Here is a 15411-nt window from a genome sequence, read left to right as displayed (position 1 = left end):
ACGTGCCAGTTTGCGGCAACAGCTTGGTGCGTACCCGCAAAGACTCAGCGGAGCGGAATTTATGCTCTGGCTCGCGAGAATGATTTAACATGTTCTACAGAGCAAATCAGGAACCCTTTGTTCATTAACAGAACACAATAATGAACAAAAATTACAGGTACTATAATTATTGAGACTTTGAGTAAAATACGAGTATCTTTTACACTTATTAGATGTTCAAATCAAGTGTTTATTTATGTTTTAGTAACACAGTACATGTGGAAATGTATAATGTACATCATTGAACAAAGACAAAGGATAGTAAATATATGCAAAATCACAAGTTTTTTGTCGTTAAGATTTAAAAAATATATACATCTGTACTTCCGCACAAATGAAATATTTCAACATGTTAGATCACATATTTTGAAATGTTTGTACACATTGCGAAAGAAAAGTTAGTCAAAAAAGGGTAGATACCACTAATTTTGAAAAAAATATTAACGACAGATTAATAAAATTAGGTGTCTGAAAACCCTTAAATGTTTACCATGTTCCTAGCGACACAGCTGCACTAGTTACACATAGTATATTACAATGTATGCTTAAAAATTAACTCTGTCATTTATCAAAAGTCATCTTTACATCTCCCTATAAAATGTCACGTTGCTAAGCAACAAAGATTTCACGAGCCGGGGAAGTACAAGTCCGATTTTCTCAGTCATCACTGGCATGGATGACGTCATGCAGACACAGTGTACCTTTCACTGACGTGTCAATTCGTGTCAATTTGTCCGTTTCAAGATTGCCGGTTGATCACACACATGTCCGCGCTATGAGTGCATGTACATTGAGAGTCTTCCGTTTAGAAACGTCTTGCAAGCACACTGCCGCCGATAGAAATTGGCTGTTTATCCTTCACGTGTGGAAGGGATCCAATCCCGAAAAAGCCGCCACCGTCGACGTCACCCGCGCCTGAGGCACTGCGGAAGATGTTGTGTAAGTAGCGTGAGCCACTGCTCATGGAGCTAAAGCTGTCGTAATAGAATAGATGATCAGGGATTGGTTCTGAAACGATGCTTTTGAGTTCATCCTCGTTGATGTTCTCTGTCACTCCCAGGCAATAAATTTCAGCTCCTAATAGTAGCATAAAAATGAAGACATGTTCAACAGATCTGTCGATTTACAACACATCCGTTCAAAAACTTAACAAAGCCAGAGTAAGCAGTTTCCTTTTTTGAGTACGCGCGCGTGTTGGTTCATGGAGTTTTTTAGGGAAAAATAATTTTTCTTGCAGAATTTCCCATTGTTGACGATATTTTTTGCAAAATAAAGCCATCACTACTGCAAATACTAGAACCATCGAACCATGTGTTGAAGTAAAATTGTAACCTTTGAAAGCATAAAGTTACAAAGATAAGCAGCTCGCATTAGAAGCTGTCAAATAATGGCATTTTGTATGCTTTTCAATCACTTGCTTGTCTACCTCTCGGAATTGTAAGTGGACGCAAAACAAAGAATTTACTTACTCTAGCCTATGAAGTTTACATTTCTGAATGACAGTAAACTTTAGCGTGCAGAGTTGGAAACTGCCACAAGAAAAGCACAACACACAGAGCTCATGTAAACTGCATGCATTTTAATATGGTCGGTGTTTATGGAGTGACAGCGATGTTCATTTAGAGAGAGAGAGAGAGAGAGAGAGAGAGAGAGAGAGAGAGAGAGAGTGTGAGAGAGAGAGAGAGAGAGAGAGAGAGAGATGCTTCTTGGACAATATGTGACGTCATAGCGACATTGTGTCAACAATATAATCATTAACTGGTTTTCTTATGCCAGTGTTCACGGCAAGTAACCTTTCTCAGTTCCCTACACGCGAATATACTTGCAAGATTTTGCACTTACTTGTACTCGAACCTTTGAGGGCGTCAGCAGCTGCGACAATGTTGCCACCACCGTTAGAGTGTCCATCAGTGATGAGAAAGAGCACCTTGTGGGCGTGGGAACGTGATCCGTGAAGTGTGGTGAACGCCTCGTTGCGCGCTTTGTCCAAAGCTTTGGTGGTATGTGTTAAGCCACCTAATAAAAATAATTAGATAAATTAATTAGATAAATAAATAAATAAATGAAAAACAATGAATAAATAAATAACCACCACTAACCACCACTATCATCACCACCATCATCATCATCATCATCATCATCGCCGTCATCATTATCATCACCACCAACACCACCATCTTCACCACTACCACAACCATCATCATTATACAAATGATAGGGATGACAGAGTGGGTTTACTAATTATTTTTGGTTGCCAATGTGTTCAATCAAAGCCAAAATACAATAATTAAAACAGTTGAATTTTTCGTAGTTTTTGTACTCCAAATGAGCTTTCTTCAGAGTGTCCAGTCGTTCTGTTGTTTGACCCAACGACACAAGGATAATTCGAGCGACAGAGTAAAATGCAGAATGTCGTCTCGGGATCTCATAGTTGTTCATCACAAAGCCTGCATAGTCGTGTTTTATGTGACTAAAGCAATACCCACCTTCATAAGTGATTTGCCCAACCAAGTTCTTGCAGTCATCCTTGCTGCTACAAGCGTTGAAATTGAAGTCAATATCAATTTGATTCGCGCTCGAAAAGGAAATGGCGGAAACTCTTGTCTGTTGTTTTGCTATGGGCACTGGGAACAGTTCAATCAGCTCCTATGAATTAATGGGAAATATTACTGTTACGTTTTCCATTTTTGATTCGGCACAAGTCTTCATACCACAAACAAGAAATGCACTGCTTTACTGCCACGACATTGCTTAACTCATTAAATCATTTTTGAGATGGGTCCTAGAGCAGGTTAAAGGTATTTACACCAATTAGTGACGAATTGAGGCCTGTACTTCTTAATACTAACTGCAGAACGCATCAAGGGACATTAAGCTTATGTGTTTCGAAAAAAGATATTCCTGCAACTGTTGCGTAATCACAATCCCCACCACCACCACCATCATCATCATCATCATCGTCATCACAATTGCCACCAACTACAACAAAACTTTTTCAAATACCTGAACGTGGTTGATAACGGTAGTGAAGTGGTTCTGTCCGATGCTGCCGCTTTGGTCGAGGACGAACAGAAGATCAACAGGTGGCGGTGAAGCGGTTCCAAATGTTCCTTCGCTCGCTTCGGGTGAGAACTTTCCAAGGAAACTTGTACCGATGGAGCTTGCCGTCTCAAAGGCGTCGGGCCTGCCACCTTAATTGGAACAGAAAGATAACAGTTGTGAGTTTGCTTTTTCATGTATAATACACTTCGGAACTTTGTAGTCACGCTACTTGTAATATTTGACGAGAAATGAGTGTTTCTACTTACATCGCGTCTCTGATTGCGAAAGCTCGGTTGGGCAGTTCCTTCCTTGACGTATGATAGTACGTGTCCTCGTGACTGTGCTGCAACCACTGATCGGCCTTGAACTCCATGGACCCCATTCACTCACCTGTGCGAGGTTGAAATAATACTTGTGTCAAAAGTGAAGCTAGCGCGTCGATTGTAAAATCCGAACTATAGTCGTATATGGCTTGTTAAGTCTTGCATTCATAGGTAGAGGATATTTTTCTGAACAGATGCATGGGTTCATTTCCTAGTTTCGTCGGTATTTTTTCCTTCTACATCTGACCTCATTTGTCTGATATGAACGGATTTGTTTTGAACTGGTATCGTATATACTTGTGTTGAAGTGATTGCATTGGCTTTAGCATTTGAATGTCCCCAAAATCATCAATATGTATCATTAGTATTACATAAAAAGCTCCGAGTTCTCCTTTGTAAAACATTGAGCATATATCATAACTGAGACGGCCGGAGGGAACGTAAATCCGAAAGTTTGGACAACGCATGTTCACACAGCTTTGCTACAAACAACACGCCCGCCTAAGACTTCAACTACACTGGTATGTGGTCTTACCTCACATGATCCTGATGCTGAAGCGAAGTGACTACTGAAAAACGATCCAAGAGATGCACCTTGGCACTGCGTGCAAACGAAGCTCACAAACAAGCAGATACTGAAGAACTTCATGCTTGAACCTGTGGATGCGGTTAGATAAAAGCAATTGATTATCTAGGCTGTTGAGGGCGCATTGACATCGAATGACGGCGGCCTTTCTTTCTTGATTTGGCAACCAATACTGCGCGATAGTCATGATAGTAATGGTTTTTAAAAGTAAACTTTACACTGAATATTGTCGAGCTCTTAGGCAGCTAACACTCATGGTGCATACGACTAGCTCCTTAGGCCTGGGCGTTGATGATGGACTTTTAGTGTGCACGGTAAGTGGCCAGTCAGGAGAAGTGGCGGATAGCAGCGGCTTTACTGGCTCTGCATGGCAGGGCTGTGTGTTACCGGCGTTATACGGGTGGTGGGAGGCCGTATAACGCCGGTAACACACAGCCCTGCCATGCAAAGCTACGGCTTTACGGACAGCGAGTCCCAGTCGTTCGAAGCTTCCCATCAGAGGTTCAACAGCACTTCTTTCTTGTGTAACTGCAGTTCTGTAGCCCACAACTTTCACGAGCGGTTTTTCCCACCACACGGAATCGCCGAGGAAAGTTGCAGGCTACGGAACGGCAACAAATCTGTGAAGCCGAATTCAATGAATGAAGAAGTGCTCTCTATTCCTGGACTGACAGCGTAGCTGTGGAAGGACTCTTGTTCGAAGTTGGACAATCTAGTAAACAACAGACCATTCCTCTACACTGTCTCAGGGTAAACATCAACGACATGACGTTCAACGACATGACGTAATTCGCCATGTTTACTGTAGTTATTGTTTTCCTGTTTTGCAATTATACGACTACTATTCATCGTGGGAGGCTTAGAGCAGGGACTGACGACCGGTAAATATGCAAAATATTCGAAGATGATATCGTCGTATATGATTGAAAATCTGAAAATATTAGCAGAAAACTGACAAACGTACGAGTCTTGATTTTCAAAGTTCCCTAGCCGTCAACAAGACTTTTGTATTTGTTCAATCAATTTGACATGTTGGAACAGGTGATTACAATCTCTACCTTGAAACATCCCGTTTGAATTGAACTGTGGGTGCAGATAATATATGTTTTCAATAAACAGCTCGATATTGTTCCCTGCCCTACGTCTCACAGCTTTGCGCGTTTTACCAGTTACACGGACCCCAAACACGGGTTTACGAGTTGCAACAGGTTTTCTTGGAAATGTATGTTTTTCAAAATTGTGAATATGTAACCCTGTTACCACAGTAACATCATCATAAAACAACCCTTGCCTGCCCGCTTGTTGTAAAGGCAGTATTCTGTGTAAACACGACGAAAGATAATAACCGCCTTGTTTTAAGCTTATCATCTTTCATTGACTGTAGGCCTAAACGTCAACAGTATGATTTCCCCAAAAGTTGAACCTGATTACGAAGAGAAACGGCTGAAAAACTTGTACACTTACCTCTGAGATGTGATAGACCAACTCAAGAATCAGTGTGTACTGGACTGTTGGTTGTGGACTGTGAACGTACAGATGATTCGAACCAGTGCTTATATAGCCACGATAGCGGATGTACATTGAACTGATAAAAGAGATTATTCGACGAAAACGCTGTGTGGTAGATATCCCGCAGTCAATCAACTTCCGGCTATTGTTACTCGTCTTCCAAGAAGTTCACCCCGGACAGAGTGAGTGAGACACATTAAAGAGTGATGGGGTCACATAGTTCATTGAAGTAGTTTGTGGATAAATGGGAAATAATCTGTTGAAGTTTTAGGTTTCAGGAAATTGATAGCAGGTCAGCGTTGGTCAGCGTTCGCAAGGTCTAGTATCACACTGCTGTATCAGATATGCATTGTCCGATAATCAAAATAAACACTGAAAATCGCCCCACGTCAACAGACGTATCTGCGAAAAGCGGCAGTGGCTGCCTATGGATCACTATTTGTTTTTCGATCACAGCTAAGGGAGCTTTCATGGGCTGGGGGATTAGGGGGGAGGGTGACATTTTAAGAAACTCCTCGGGGAAGGTTACTTTTTGATGAAGGATTACAGATTGAAGCTGATTTTCTAAACTTACCGAAGCTGATCATCTTTCTATGTGATGTTTCCTGGATTGGAAAATGCCAGAAAAATATACCGATTCCTTCGCAATATACATGTACATTATTCACAAGCTGAAGGAGATAATACACACCCTTCATTGTGAATTAATACGATTGAAAAGTTTATTGTGACGATGATAATATTATTCTCAATGTACTGAACCGTGGTGATAATGACACTGACTGCATTAATGAGAGTGAGACAGAATGTAGAAATAACATTTATTACTAACAATAGTGACAGTGATGTTAAAATAGACCATGGCATTACAGATATGTTTAACACGGTCACCGGGTTAGGGAGAGTTTTTGCACAGCATTGAAATCAGGTTTTCAGTATCGAACAGTAAGTGTGATCTTATACAAAAGAAATGCTATAGCTTTATTACAAGCTTTGCTATCTGTCAGTCAATTAATCCCACTGGTACACAACATTGATATGTATATATGTATATCATTATGATATACATTATGATGGTGCAAAGTGTCTCAGTAGCGGGGAGGGTCAAATTTTAGAACATGGGAATGAGGAGGGAGTCACATTTACAAAACAGGTTTAACCTGATTCCCCGCCCACCCCTGTAATTACTGAAGACTCCCCAACACAGCTATCCATCTCTTAAAAAAATACTCTCGTTTTTCCTTGTCGTCAAAAAGGAATGGGACCATCGATTTTGTTTTGAGCGTTGGCTACAATATCTTGCCATTTTAGTACAGACAGTGTGTGCTATTTGTATGAGAAATAGTTTCCTCGAAGGTGTATCGAGAAATATATCTATTTTGACCAGTTCGCGACATACGCACGCGTAATGATGTCATGAACTGGTCTAGTTCTGCGTGGCAGGGCTTGTATGTTACCGGCGTTATACGGCGGGAGGCCGTATAACGCCGGTAACACACAGTCCTGCCACGCAGAGCTATAACTGGTCAAAATCCCTTTGCATATCCATAGCTGGGGTGGTGTATCGCTTAAATATATCACAAGACAGACAATGTCTGCCTTGTGATCCCCCATTTAATATATTGCTACCTAGAAAGCAGATTGCAAGTACAATCATGAACTTTTTTCAGTGCTACGAAGAAACAGTGCCCGGTTCCAGGGCCAGTCATCAACTTCAATGTCATCTGTGTTTGGTACGTCATCATTGTTTTTTAACTAATGGGGATGAGGAGCTACGGAATGAATTTATTTCGTTTTTTGTTCATTGTTTAAAAAACATTGTCGGAAAACATGGAAAATTTGTGTAGCTGAAGTCGTGGATGTGTGTGGCGGCTGTAACTATCGGTCAACAAAAACTAGGACACCATGACTCCCGAAGGGGGAAACTGCCTTCGCGCTCCCTTAACGACTGTAGGCATTTATATTACTTCGGCTTCTTATTACTTCACGTACATGGGAAGACGATATACAAAGCCGGCATGTACGGCCGTGTATAGGGAACTGTGTTCTTGATCTGCATCTGTATGTTTCCCCTAAGCGCAGTTCCGGCGACCCCGTCCCTTTAAAAGAAGGCTGCTACTTGCCATAGAGTGCCTCGCAGGTTTCATCCCTCGGCCTTCACCTCTGTCACTGCCTGGTGAGAACAGGCAAATTTGTACAAGACAAGAACTGGCCTTCTCTTCTAACAGGTTTATTTGTATTTAGAACCCAGTCAACAACGCCTTCTACTCAGTCTCAGACCGCAAGGATGTGGACGTGCAGTGGCAGGTCTTCAAACGCAACTGCCAGCCAGCGGTCTTGGCGAAAACTGTTATAGGCCTACTGCTAAAATTGCATCAGGAATGAACGTGTTGCTAAGGGGGCTGAGGAAAATGGGACCAAAATTAACTTTTGCCCTTTAATATGACGACACGTTTTCTAGATGATACTTCTTAACAATTTTGCGTCTGGTTTATGCGAAGCATTCTTTACAGTAAAAAACCAACCTCCTACTAGTAGCCCTCCCCCAAGCCGATAAACAATTCACACAAACACGATCACAATTGAGCTTCTTAACACTACCAAAGCCCAATGAAGCCAAAGTCGAAAAAGTCACAGCAAATTTTGACCTTGATAGCCTCTTTGGAAGGAAACTTCAGCCTAATGTATAATGTGCTTCAAAAGCATACACCTTTTCCATAATCTGTCAGCAATGTTTTTCTCAAAAACCCTCCAGTCCCCGGGCCTCTCCCGAAACCAATGGATCATCCCTTTAATAGTTGAGGTTAGTAGGCCCATGAAAATTACAGAAACTGGAAAAGTGAAAAGGAGGAAAATAGGATACGGAAATGTGAACACGGAACCTGGATCAGTATATGAAACTTGAGACCGTCATAAAAACTGAGTTATTATGGGGTCGTACTTTGCCGGCCTCTTCGTCCAAGACAACGGCTAGATATCATGCCTTACCAACATTTGCGCTGACACGTGGAATGTAATATAGCTTTGGTTCCCGACAATGTGGAAATCAAATTACTTGTGACAAGTACATAGAACCACAGCGTAACTCAACATACTAAAGGTACTGTGCTATTATAACAAATAGATTGTAGTATATTGGTATATTTGTTCTGGAAGCATGTGCTTTCAGACAAACCGACTTTATTTTGTGTGTCGACATTTAAGTAACCTTACCCCGACAGAAACAATTAATGTCAAGCTTGTATCTGACGGAGGACATGTTCCTTGACCTGATGAGCAGAAAGTAGGCCGAGACACAATTTCCTGGTGCCATGTGAAAGACCGCTCTGAAGTGATAGCAGAGAGAGAGAGAGAGAGAGAGAGAGAGAGAGAGAGAGAGAGAGAGAGAGAGAGAGAGAGAGAGAGAGAGGTCGTCCCGACTGCGGCTATGGGAATGGGATCGATATATAACTGGTATGTTGCTATGCACAATATATCCTAAGATCTATACATGTCCCAAAATAATAGTCTTGATAGTCACTGTACCGAAACGGCGATTGACGCAGCTTCTGTCTAAACGAAGAGACGCAACCAAAGATTATTTGGCAAATTCATGCAGTTACTGGAAAGCGACAAAACCGGTTAATACGAAGATATATCAAATGCTGAATTTTATTTACATTTGCTCAAATTCGCCAATTTCTGGGAAGAGGCAATGTTTTTCGCCAATTTCTGGGAAGAGGCAATGTTTATCAATAGGAAAGTCGCGCAATCGCAGACGTCCTCTGATAGTTATCACCTACCAAGTTGTTTTGTCGACGTGGATACTACTTAATAGCGTTTCATAACTATGCAAAGTTACGACAGAAGATGCTTACTGTAACCTGTGAGACTTCACTCAGAATCAGGCAGGATCAGGGAGTTGTATCTGGATAACGTAATTACTTGGGTGAATTATTTTTCCACAGGAGTAGGAACATGGACAGTGAATTAATGGGGTAAGCTTTCAAGCTTGGTTAAGAGTGTTAGTCTACGATGCGTCTTCAACTCCTCTTTACAATAACATCGCATACCAGCGAACGTTTAACTTCTTTGACAAAAATTAAATTATTATAATAGGCCACATATATCAAAGATGATATTACCATCCTATGATGAACAAACATTGGTTTTAGGTCACTTAAACCCCTCTTCCTTCTTCGTAAATATTGTCAGACGAAACAAATCTATCGAAAAAGCTTCGTAACTTACCTTTTATTTGGGCTAGTTATCGACCATATATCGTCACCATATAGTATTCAAGTATAAACGTGATCATCCCCTGGTTCATGCTTTCAACACGCTGCCTGTTATTGTGCGCATCATTTCGTTAGCAATAATGGCTTGACTGTACCCTTTTCAATTTATTGTTTTGTTCTTTATTATTATAAAAAGAGACACAAACAAAAACAAACAATACACCCACAGACCAGCTTCAAGACAAGCTTCCAGATTTGGAAACTTAGCCTGATCTGTATTTCAGATGGTCCATCTTTACCTACCATTTTGTGATGAGAATGAATTGTCAGGTGTCATGAGCACCCATATTTCAATGAATCAGATGTAGACCCAAGAAATAATTTGCAGAAATCTCGGGGTGAGTCGTGGACGGAAGATATCCCCGGTGGCATCACGTGAATTTCCATGCCAGACTGGCAATCAAGGGGATCAGGCCAAAATAATCGTCTGCATCACTTCAAGATCTGCTTCAGAAGCCTGCCTTTCCTTCATAGCGATCAGATATTAAGAACAGGGAAATAAAGTGATAAAGGGGAAAGTTGCATCACCGTATCACTTTTGCTTTTATATCAAGGACCAGAGCAAGTGTTTCTTTTTTCTTAGCTATGTACATGTGATCTGTGTATTTGCGATGTGTGGACTCGTTTTACACGTATTTTCCCACCATTATTTACTTCCTGGTGTAAAATAACCCGAAGTTTGCTCGGTGCATCCGGCTGTGGTTTTGTCGTCCATTTCCTGCTGACATCGGTTTGACGAATCGTTTGGTGTAGAGCTTATGTCGCAAGCAAAACAAAATGATCTGAAATCCATTTATTCACAGGGAAATGCGACCCTTTTCTTGAAAGTGGTTGTGCAGTTATTGCATAACAACGTACTGATAGCCTTTCGTACGGTTGCTCATGAAATTTTGATAAAATAGTATTACGCTTAATTACAGGTGATAGACGACATGTGAAAATCCTCCAGGTTCCCTCAGAAATCACACGAAACTGGGTAGAGATTAACTTTGGGTACATAGCTGTGGTGTTTTCGGACGGGATTTCTGACTTTTACGTGCTGGTTTTGACTTTTTGTTAACGGCGTTAATAACGTAAAAGTCAAAACCAGCACATAAAAACCAGCACTATTAAACCGAAAACACCACAGCTGTGGACCCACAGCTAGTTCGAGATCAGTTGTGATTGCTTGCAGAGGATACGGTTGGAGACTGTTTTACATGAGATATTTTGCCGGCCGTGCCTACATGTTGGCAGAACTTCCAAGCACGGTCCCTCCACAAGCTTTGTCAAAAAAATCGCACAATAATCGCTTAGCTCTTTTTAATGTTGTAGAGCAACGAACTCCGACAGAGCTGCCTGAATATACCGTAAATAGGAATCAGAATCGGATTGTAAGAGCAAAAACGGTAAGAGGTTGCGAACCTCTGACTCTGTGCTTCATCATGTTCAATGATAAAGACTAGAAGTTTGTATGTCATATTATAGGGAACTCAGGCTCCTTGTTTGTATGTTTGTTTACGCGTGTTATGTATGATTGTTTCCGTATACAATAAAGAACCAATAAAGAGTTGTATATTTATTCATGTTTGCCAATAAGGAATGGTCTTTTATTTGTTTTTCTTTGTTTGCTTGTTTACAAGTATAGTCAATAATTTATACTTTTAAATGTTTCTAATACAATCCCACATATATGAAATAAAGCATATCCCGCCTTTGCCCAGAGGAGTAAGCACTTGTTCACCACTCTCTCTCTAAATTCTCACATTTCATTACATACATGCACATACATACATACACACCCATTCATATAGGTGTACGCACGTATTTACTTATTCATTCTACGCATGTGGGTAAGCATGTAAGATTTCTGTTCCTTTGGAATGTTAGGAAGATGTGTGGTAAGAAATACTTGTAAACACTCTTCTGAGATAAAAAGTAACCGGTATTAGATAACGGTTCTTCTTTCTGTAGGATATATACGATATATAATTCCAAACTTGCACTTTGTAATTCCTAATTGCATTGTGTTTAAAGAACAATACGGATCGACCGGATATCACGTGTCCGTGGTTTATTGAAACCTGGATGAGCTATTTGCGCAGTGTTTCTCAAATACTCCCTCATTAGGTGAAAAGATTCTCTGAGCGTTCGGAGAAAGGAAGAGAGGTCAAATCCCGCAACTTCCAAGAATTTGGTGCGGTATAATGGTTTTGTTTACTGACCCATTTCCGGTCCCGGCCAAACAGGAACCAGGGATTATCTGACCATGGAGGTAGATGATCTGACAAGGGCGAGTTTTGTCTTCCGATCAAAATGGTGTGGCCACTGAAATCTTGCCAACTTCAGTCTTGATATGAATCGGTATCTGAGATTTTCTCATTATCTGACTTTGCGATATATTGGTCCTCGACTTTGCTGGTCACTTGTTATTTCTTAAACCATCTCTGAATGAACATTTTGTATGCGGAGAAAAACAAACAGTCCACTGACCCTCTGTTACGTCTGTTGTTGGCACAGGCGTGATGTTTTCTGGGTAGTTTCTATAAGTGTAGTTTATTCTACGTTTCGACGTTCTCTTCCGTAGCCTAATCACCAACCTTGGTGATTAGGCTACGGAAGAGAACGTCGAAACGTAGAATAAACTACACTTATAGAAACTACCCAGAAAACATCACGCCTGTGGTTGTTGGTTATTGCAATCAGATACCGTTTTGGATTATAAGGTTACCAGCGACAGTATTATCATGCACGACTGTGCAGTAATCCAGTGAACAACAACAATGCAAGGACGCCGAAAACTATTACGCCTTGGCGACTGTTTTTATCTCCAGGAAGCTCACTCAAATTGTGCAGGCAAACGATAGGCTTAATCGTGTGGCCGTTGATGGCGACACTTCGACATGTCCAATAAAATTCCATGAACATGACAGTTGTATTATTGTTGTTTCAAAAGTAATGTAGATGTCATAAGAAACACTACAAGGACGCTATCATCATTTGACCCGATACCACTCTCTCCATACACTCTCTCCGTCCATATGAAGACAGTGTACGCCGTTGGAGAGTTGCATCGGGTCAAATAATGATAGCGTCCTTGTAGTTTTTATGACATCTACATTACGTTTGAAACAACAACACCACCAACAACATAACAGTTATGTTCGTTGAATTTTAATGGTCAACAACAACAACAACAACAACAACAACAACAACAACACGACCAGACTTCAGGGTCGGGTCGCCTTCGCGGTGAGCAGCAAAGGACACACGAAGATTGAAACGATGCCATCGGGTCAGCTCAGTAGAGTTGTCAAGCCGTTGTGTGTGTCGATTCTGATTTGATTTGATTTGTACCGTATGTACCGCAGTTTTACCTCCCCATATCCGCTTCGGGTAAACTTTCAACCAAGAATAGTTTGATAAATTGTACTTTTGACCAACTTTTTTAATTTTTATTTCCAAATCACTTTGACTTACCACTGATTTTGAAGTAGGCCTAAATGTAGCTTTGACGTAGGGCATTGGGCCAAAATATAGACTCTTTACCCCTATTTTAAGGAAAATTTTATTTGCTTTGTACTTTTGGCTCTCCGTTGTATATCTATACTCAAACCGGGGGTGACCCCCCCACCCCCATCTGAACACCAAAATTTTCAAACACTCCGAGTCGATGTTGCCTAACTTGTTGTTCATGAGGACTAATATTGTCTCAACTGTTTTTAACATCAATTCAGACGCCCACTAATCTGGGTACGTTAAGAGAAAATGGTCTTTGAAACTTAGGCATGTATTACTAGTAACGACTGACTATAAACGAGAGAGTGAGAGAGAGCCCGAGCGACAGAAAAACAAACGATTTGTTACAGAATTGCGCTTGCGCAGTGCTGAACCCGGAAGTGGAGAAACCACGCGATATACTTGCTGCATATTGTACCCATGCACTCATCGCCTGCTTGACCTGCGGCCCCTACCGAATTACCACAGAGTGTTTCACACTTTGACAGGTATTGTGTGTTCGAATTCTCTATCGATAATCTATCGTTGCCGGTGTTAACTAAGTTGAATTCTCAGTAAGCAATGGGCATTATTTGAAAGCACAGGCTCTAGAGTCAATGCAGGCGAACCGCTAGCCATAGCCGCCACTGATACAATAATCAGAGGCGGCTAGCGGTTCGCCTGCATTGACTCTAGGGCCTGTGGCCTGATCGGGGGCCTGATGCACATGCAGTTAGTAAGTAAGTAAGTTGTACCCTAACATGTGTGGTCTCTTTGCCACTCTTCAGGTGTGGACCATTCGGTATTCCTGGGGGGGGGGGGGGTCCAAAGGTTGATTTCGTGGCTGAGGCCTTTCTCTATCCATTGTCCCCACGGGATTCAAATTTCTTACTTCTGGATAAAAAACGACAGAAGTTTTGTTTTTTGCTCAGTTCATCAAAGCAAGGACGCATCCTGTTCGAGACAAACTCTGATCACTGACACTAGAGGTCCCACTTCAGAGAATCAAGTCTATACTTGAAGTACATTTTGTCGTGATTTTGTAATCTCCAGTTTCATGTGGCGCTCTAACTTCACAGAAATTTACCACATGTTGTATAACATTTTCCTCAGAATGACAGTCCCCAAGTAATTCTGTAAGGGTATTATATTGTGGGCTCCAACACAAACGGTCGCCCAAATACAACACAAACACAAATACAACACATACTCCTCCACTTAACTGATGTACATTTTTGTTGAACAAAAATACGTATACATGCCGTCCTTTTCTTGTGGGTTTTCAACTATATTTTGTCAAAAATGGGGATGCAGATTTTGGAATAACTAGGGTCTATTATTGGGTATGATTTTAATCCAGCCATATTGGTTGAAATCAAATATTTTTTGCAATAGCTTTTTTGCAAATTGTAATTTGGCCAGCAACAATGGATTTCAAGTAGGCTTTGCTTGCAATAAAATCAGATATAGATGTGCTTCAACCTTTGTTTGTTCTTTGCCGTTCTTGGGTATTAGCTGCTACATACGACCCACTGCCATAGATCGCGTTCAATCTCGTGCTTTGCAGGAGCCAGTCAGGTTGCATTTTAGATACAATGCTGCAGTTCTGGTCCATAACAACTGATGGTTGTAAACCTCTTTCTGATTGGTCAGCTATTCTGGCCGATGTGTGAGATTAAAATTTTGTATAACCCTATCATTGTCAATGTGGTTGATGAGCTGTAATTAATATACACTGCAAAATGAAGGGTCAGGAAAGATACTTGCATGGTATTTTCCAATCCAAGTAAAGTCAGATGTGGAGATGTCAATGTTTCCAACTTTTCTCATTCTAAGCTGTTCTTTTTATCTTATCGTCGCTGAGTGAGGCAAACAAAATTTGGCTAATGTTGGATCAGTATCAAACTGCAGTAGGGTGCCTGCCATGTGAAAACCAAATTAGTGTAAAAGAAGATTTTACCATACTGTACATGTGTAAACCATTGCATCCAAATTTCATGTTCCAGTAACATGTTGCAGTAGAGAGATATGACCTGAACATTCAGTAAAAGAGAAGAAAGCACCAATGAAAATCGGTGAAGGTAGACATATCTTTACTTTGGAGACTCAAAGATCACATACATGAATCAAACGATGGAATTGAGATGAAATTGCCTTT

General features: G+C 41.0%; 2 protein-coding genes across 4 annotated transcripts in view; one reads left to right on the top strand and one right to left on the bottom strand.

The window, feature by feature from the left end:
- Positions 1 to 205: 205 nt before the first annotated feature.
- LOC139148245 (matrilin-3-like) lies at positions 206 to 5641 on the bottom strand. Its single transcript, XM_070719577.1, has 7 exons — positions 5455 to 5641; positions 3940 to 4061; positions 3348 to 3471; positions 3043 to 3230; positions 2526 to 2685; positions 1882 to 2055; positions 206 to 1116 (listed from the first exon to the last, which is right to left on the bottom strand). Exons 2-7 carry the CDS (start codon positions 4051 to 4053, stop codon positions 845 to 847), a joined length of 1032 nt encoding a protein of 343 aa, XP_070575678.1. The 5' UTR covers positions 4054 to 4061; positions 5455 to 5641; the 3' UTR covers positions 206 to 844.
- Positions 5642 to 9287: 3646 nt separating this feature from the next.
- Positions 9288 to 15411, top strand: part of LOC139148246 (ribosomal biogenesis factor-like) — a 59082-nt gene continuing 52958 nt past the window's right edge. The window contains exon 1 of one of the 3 annotated variants that reach the window (XM_070719584.1): positions 9288 to 9476. The gene's annotated coding sequence lies outside the window, so the exon portion shown is untranslated. Of the gene's footprint in view, positions 9477 to 13647; positions 13763 to 15285; positions 15335 to 15411 lie in introns of those variants that run through there. The other 2 variants (XM_070719578.1, XM_070719583.1) reach the window with 2 other exon arrangements.

The sequence above is a fragment of the Ptychodera flava genome, chromosome 13 (assembly GCF_041260155.1).
Source record: "Ptychodera flava strain L36383 chromosome 13, AS_Pfla_20210202, whole genome shotgun sequence".
Lineage (NCBI taxonomy): Eukaryota > Metazoa > Hemichordata > Enteropneusta > Ptychoderidae > Ptychodera > Ptychodera flava.
This window is presented reverse-complemented; position numbering and strand designations above follow the sequence as displayed.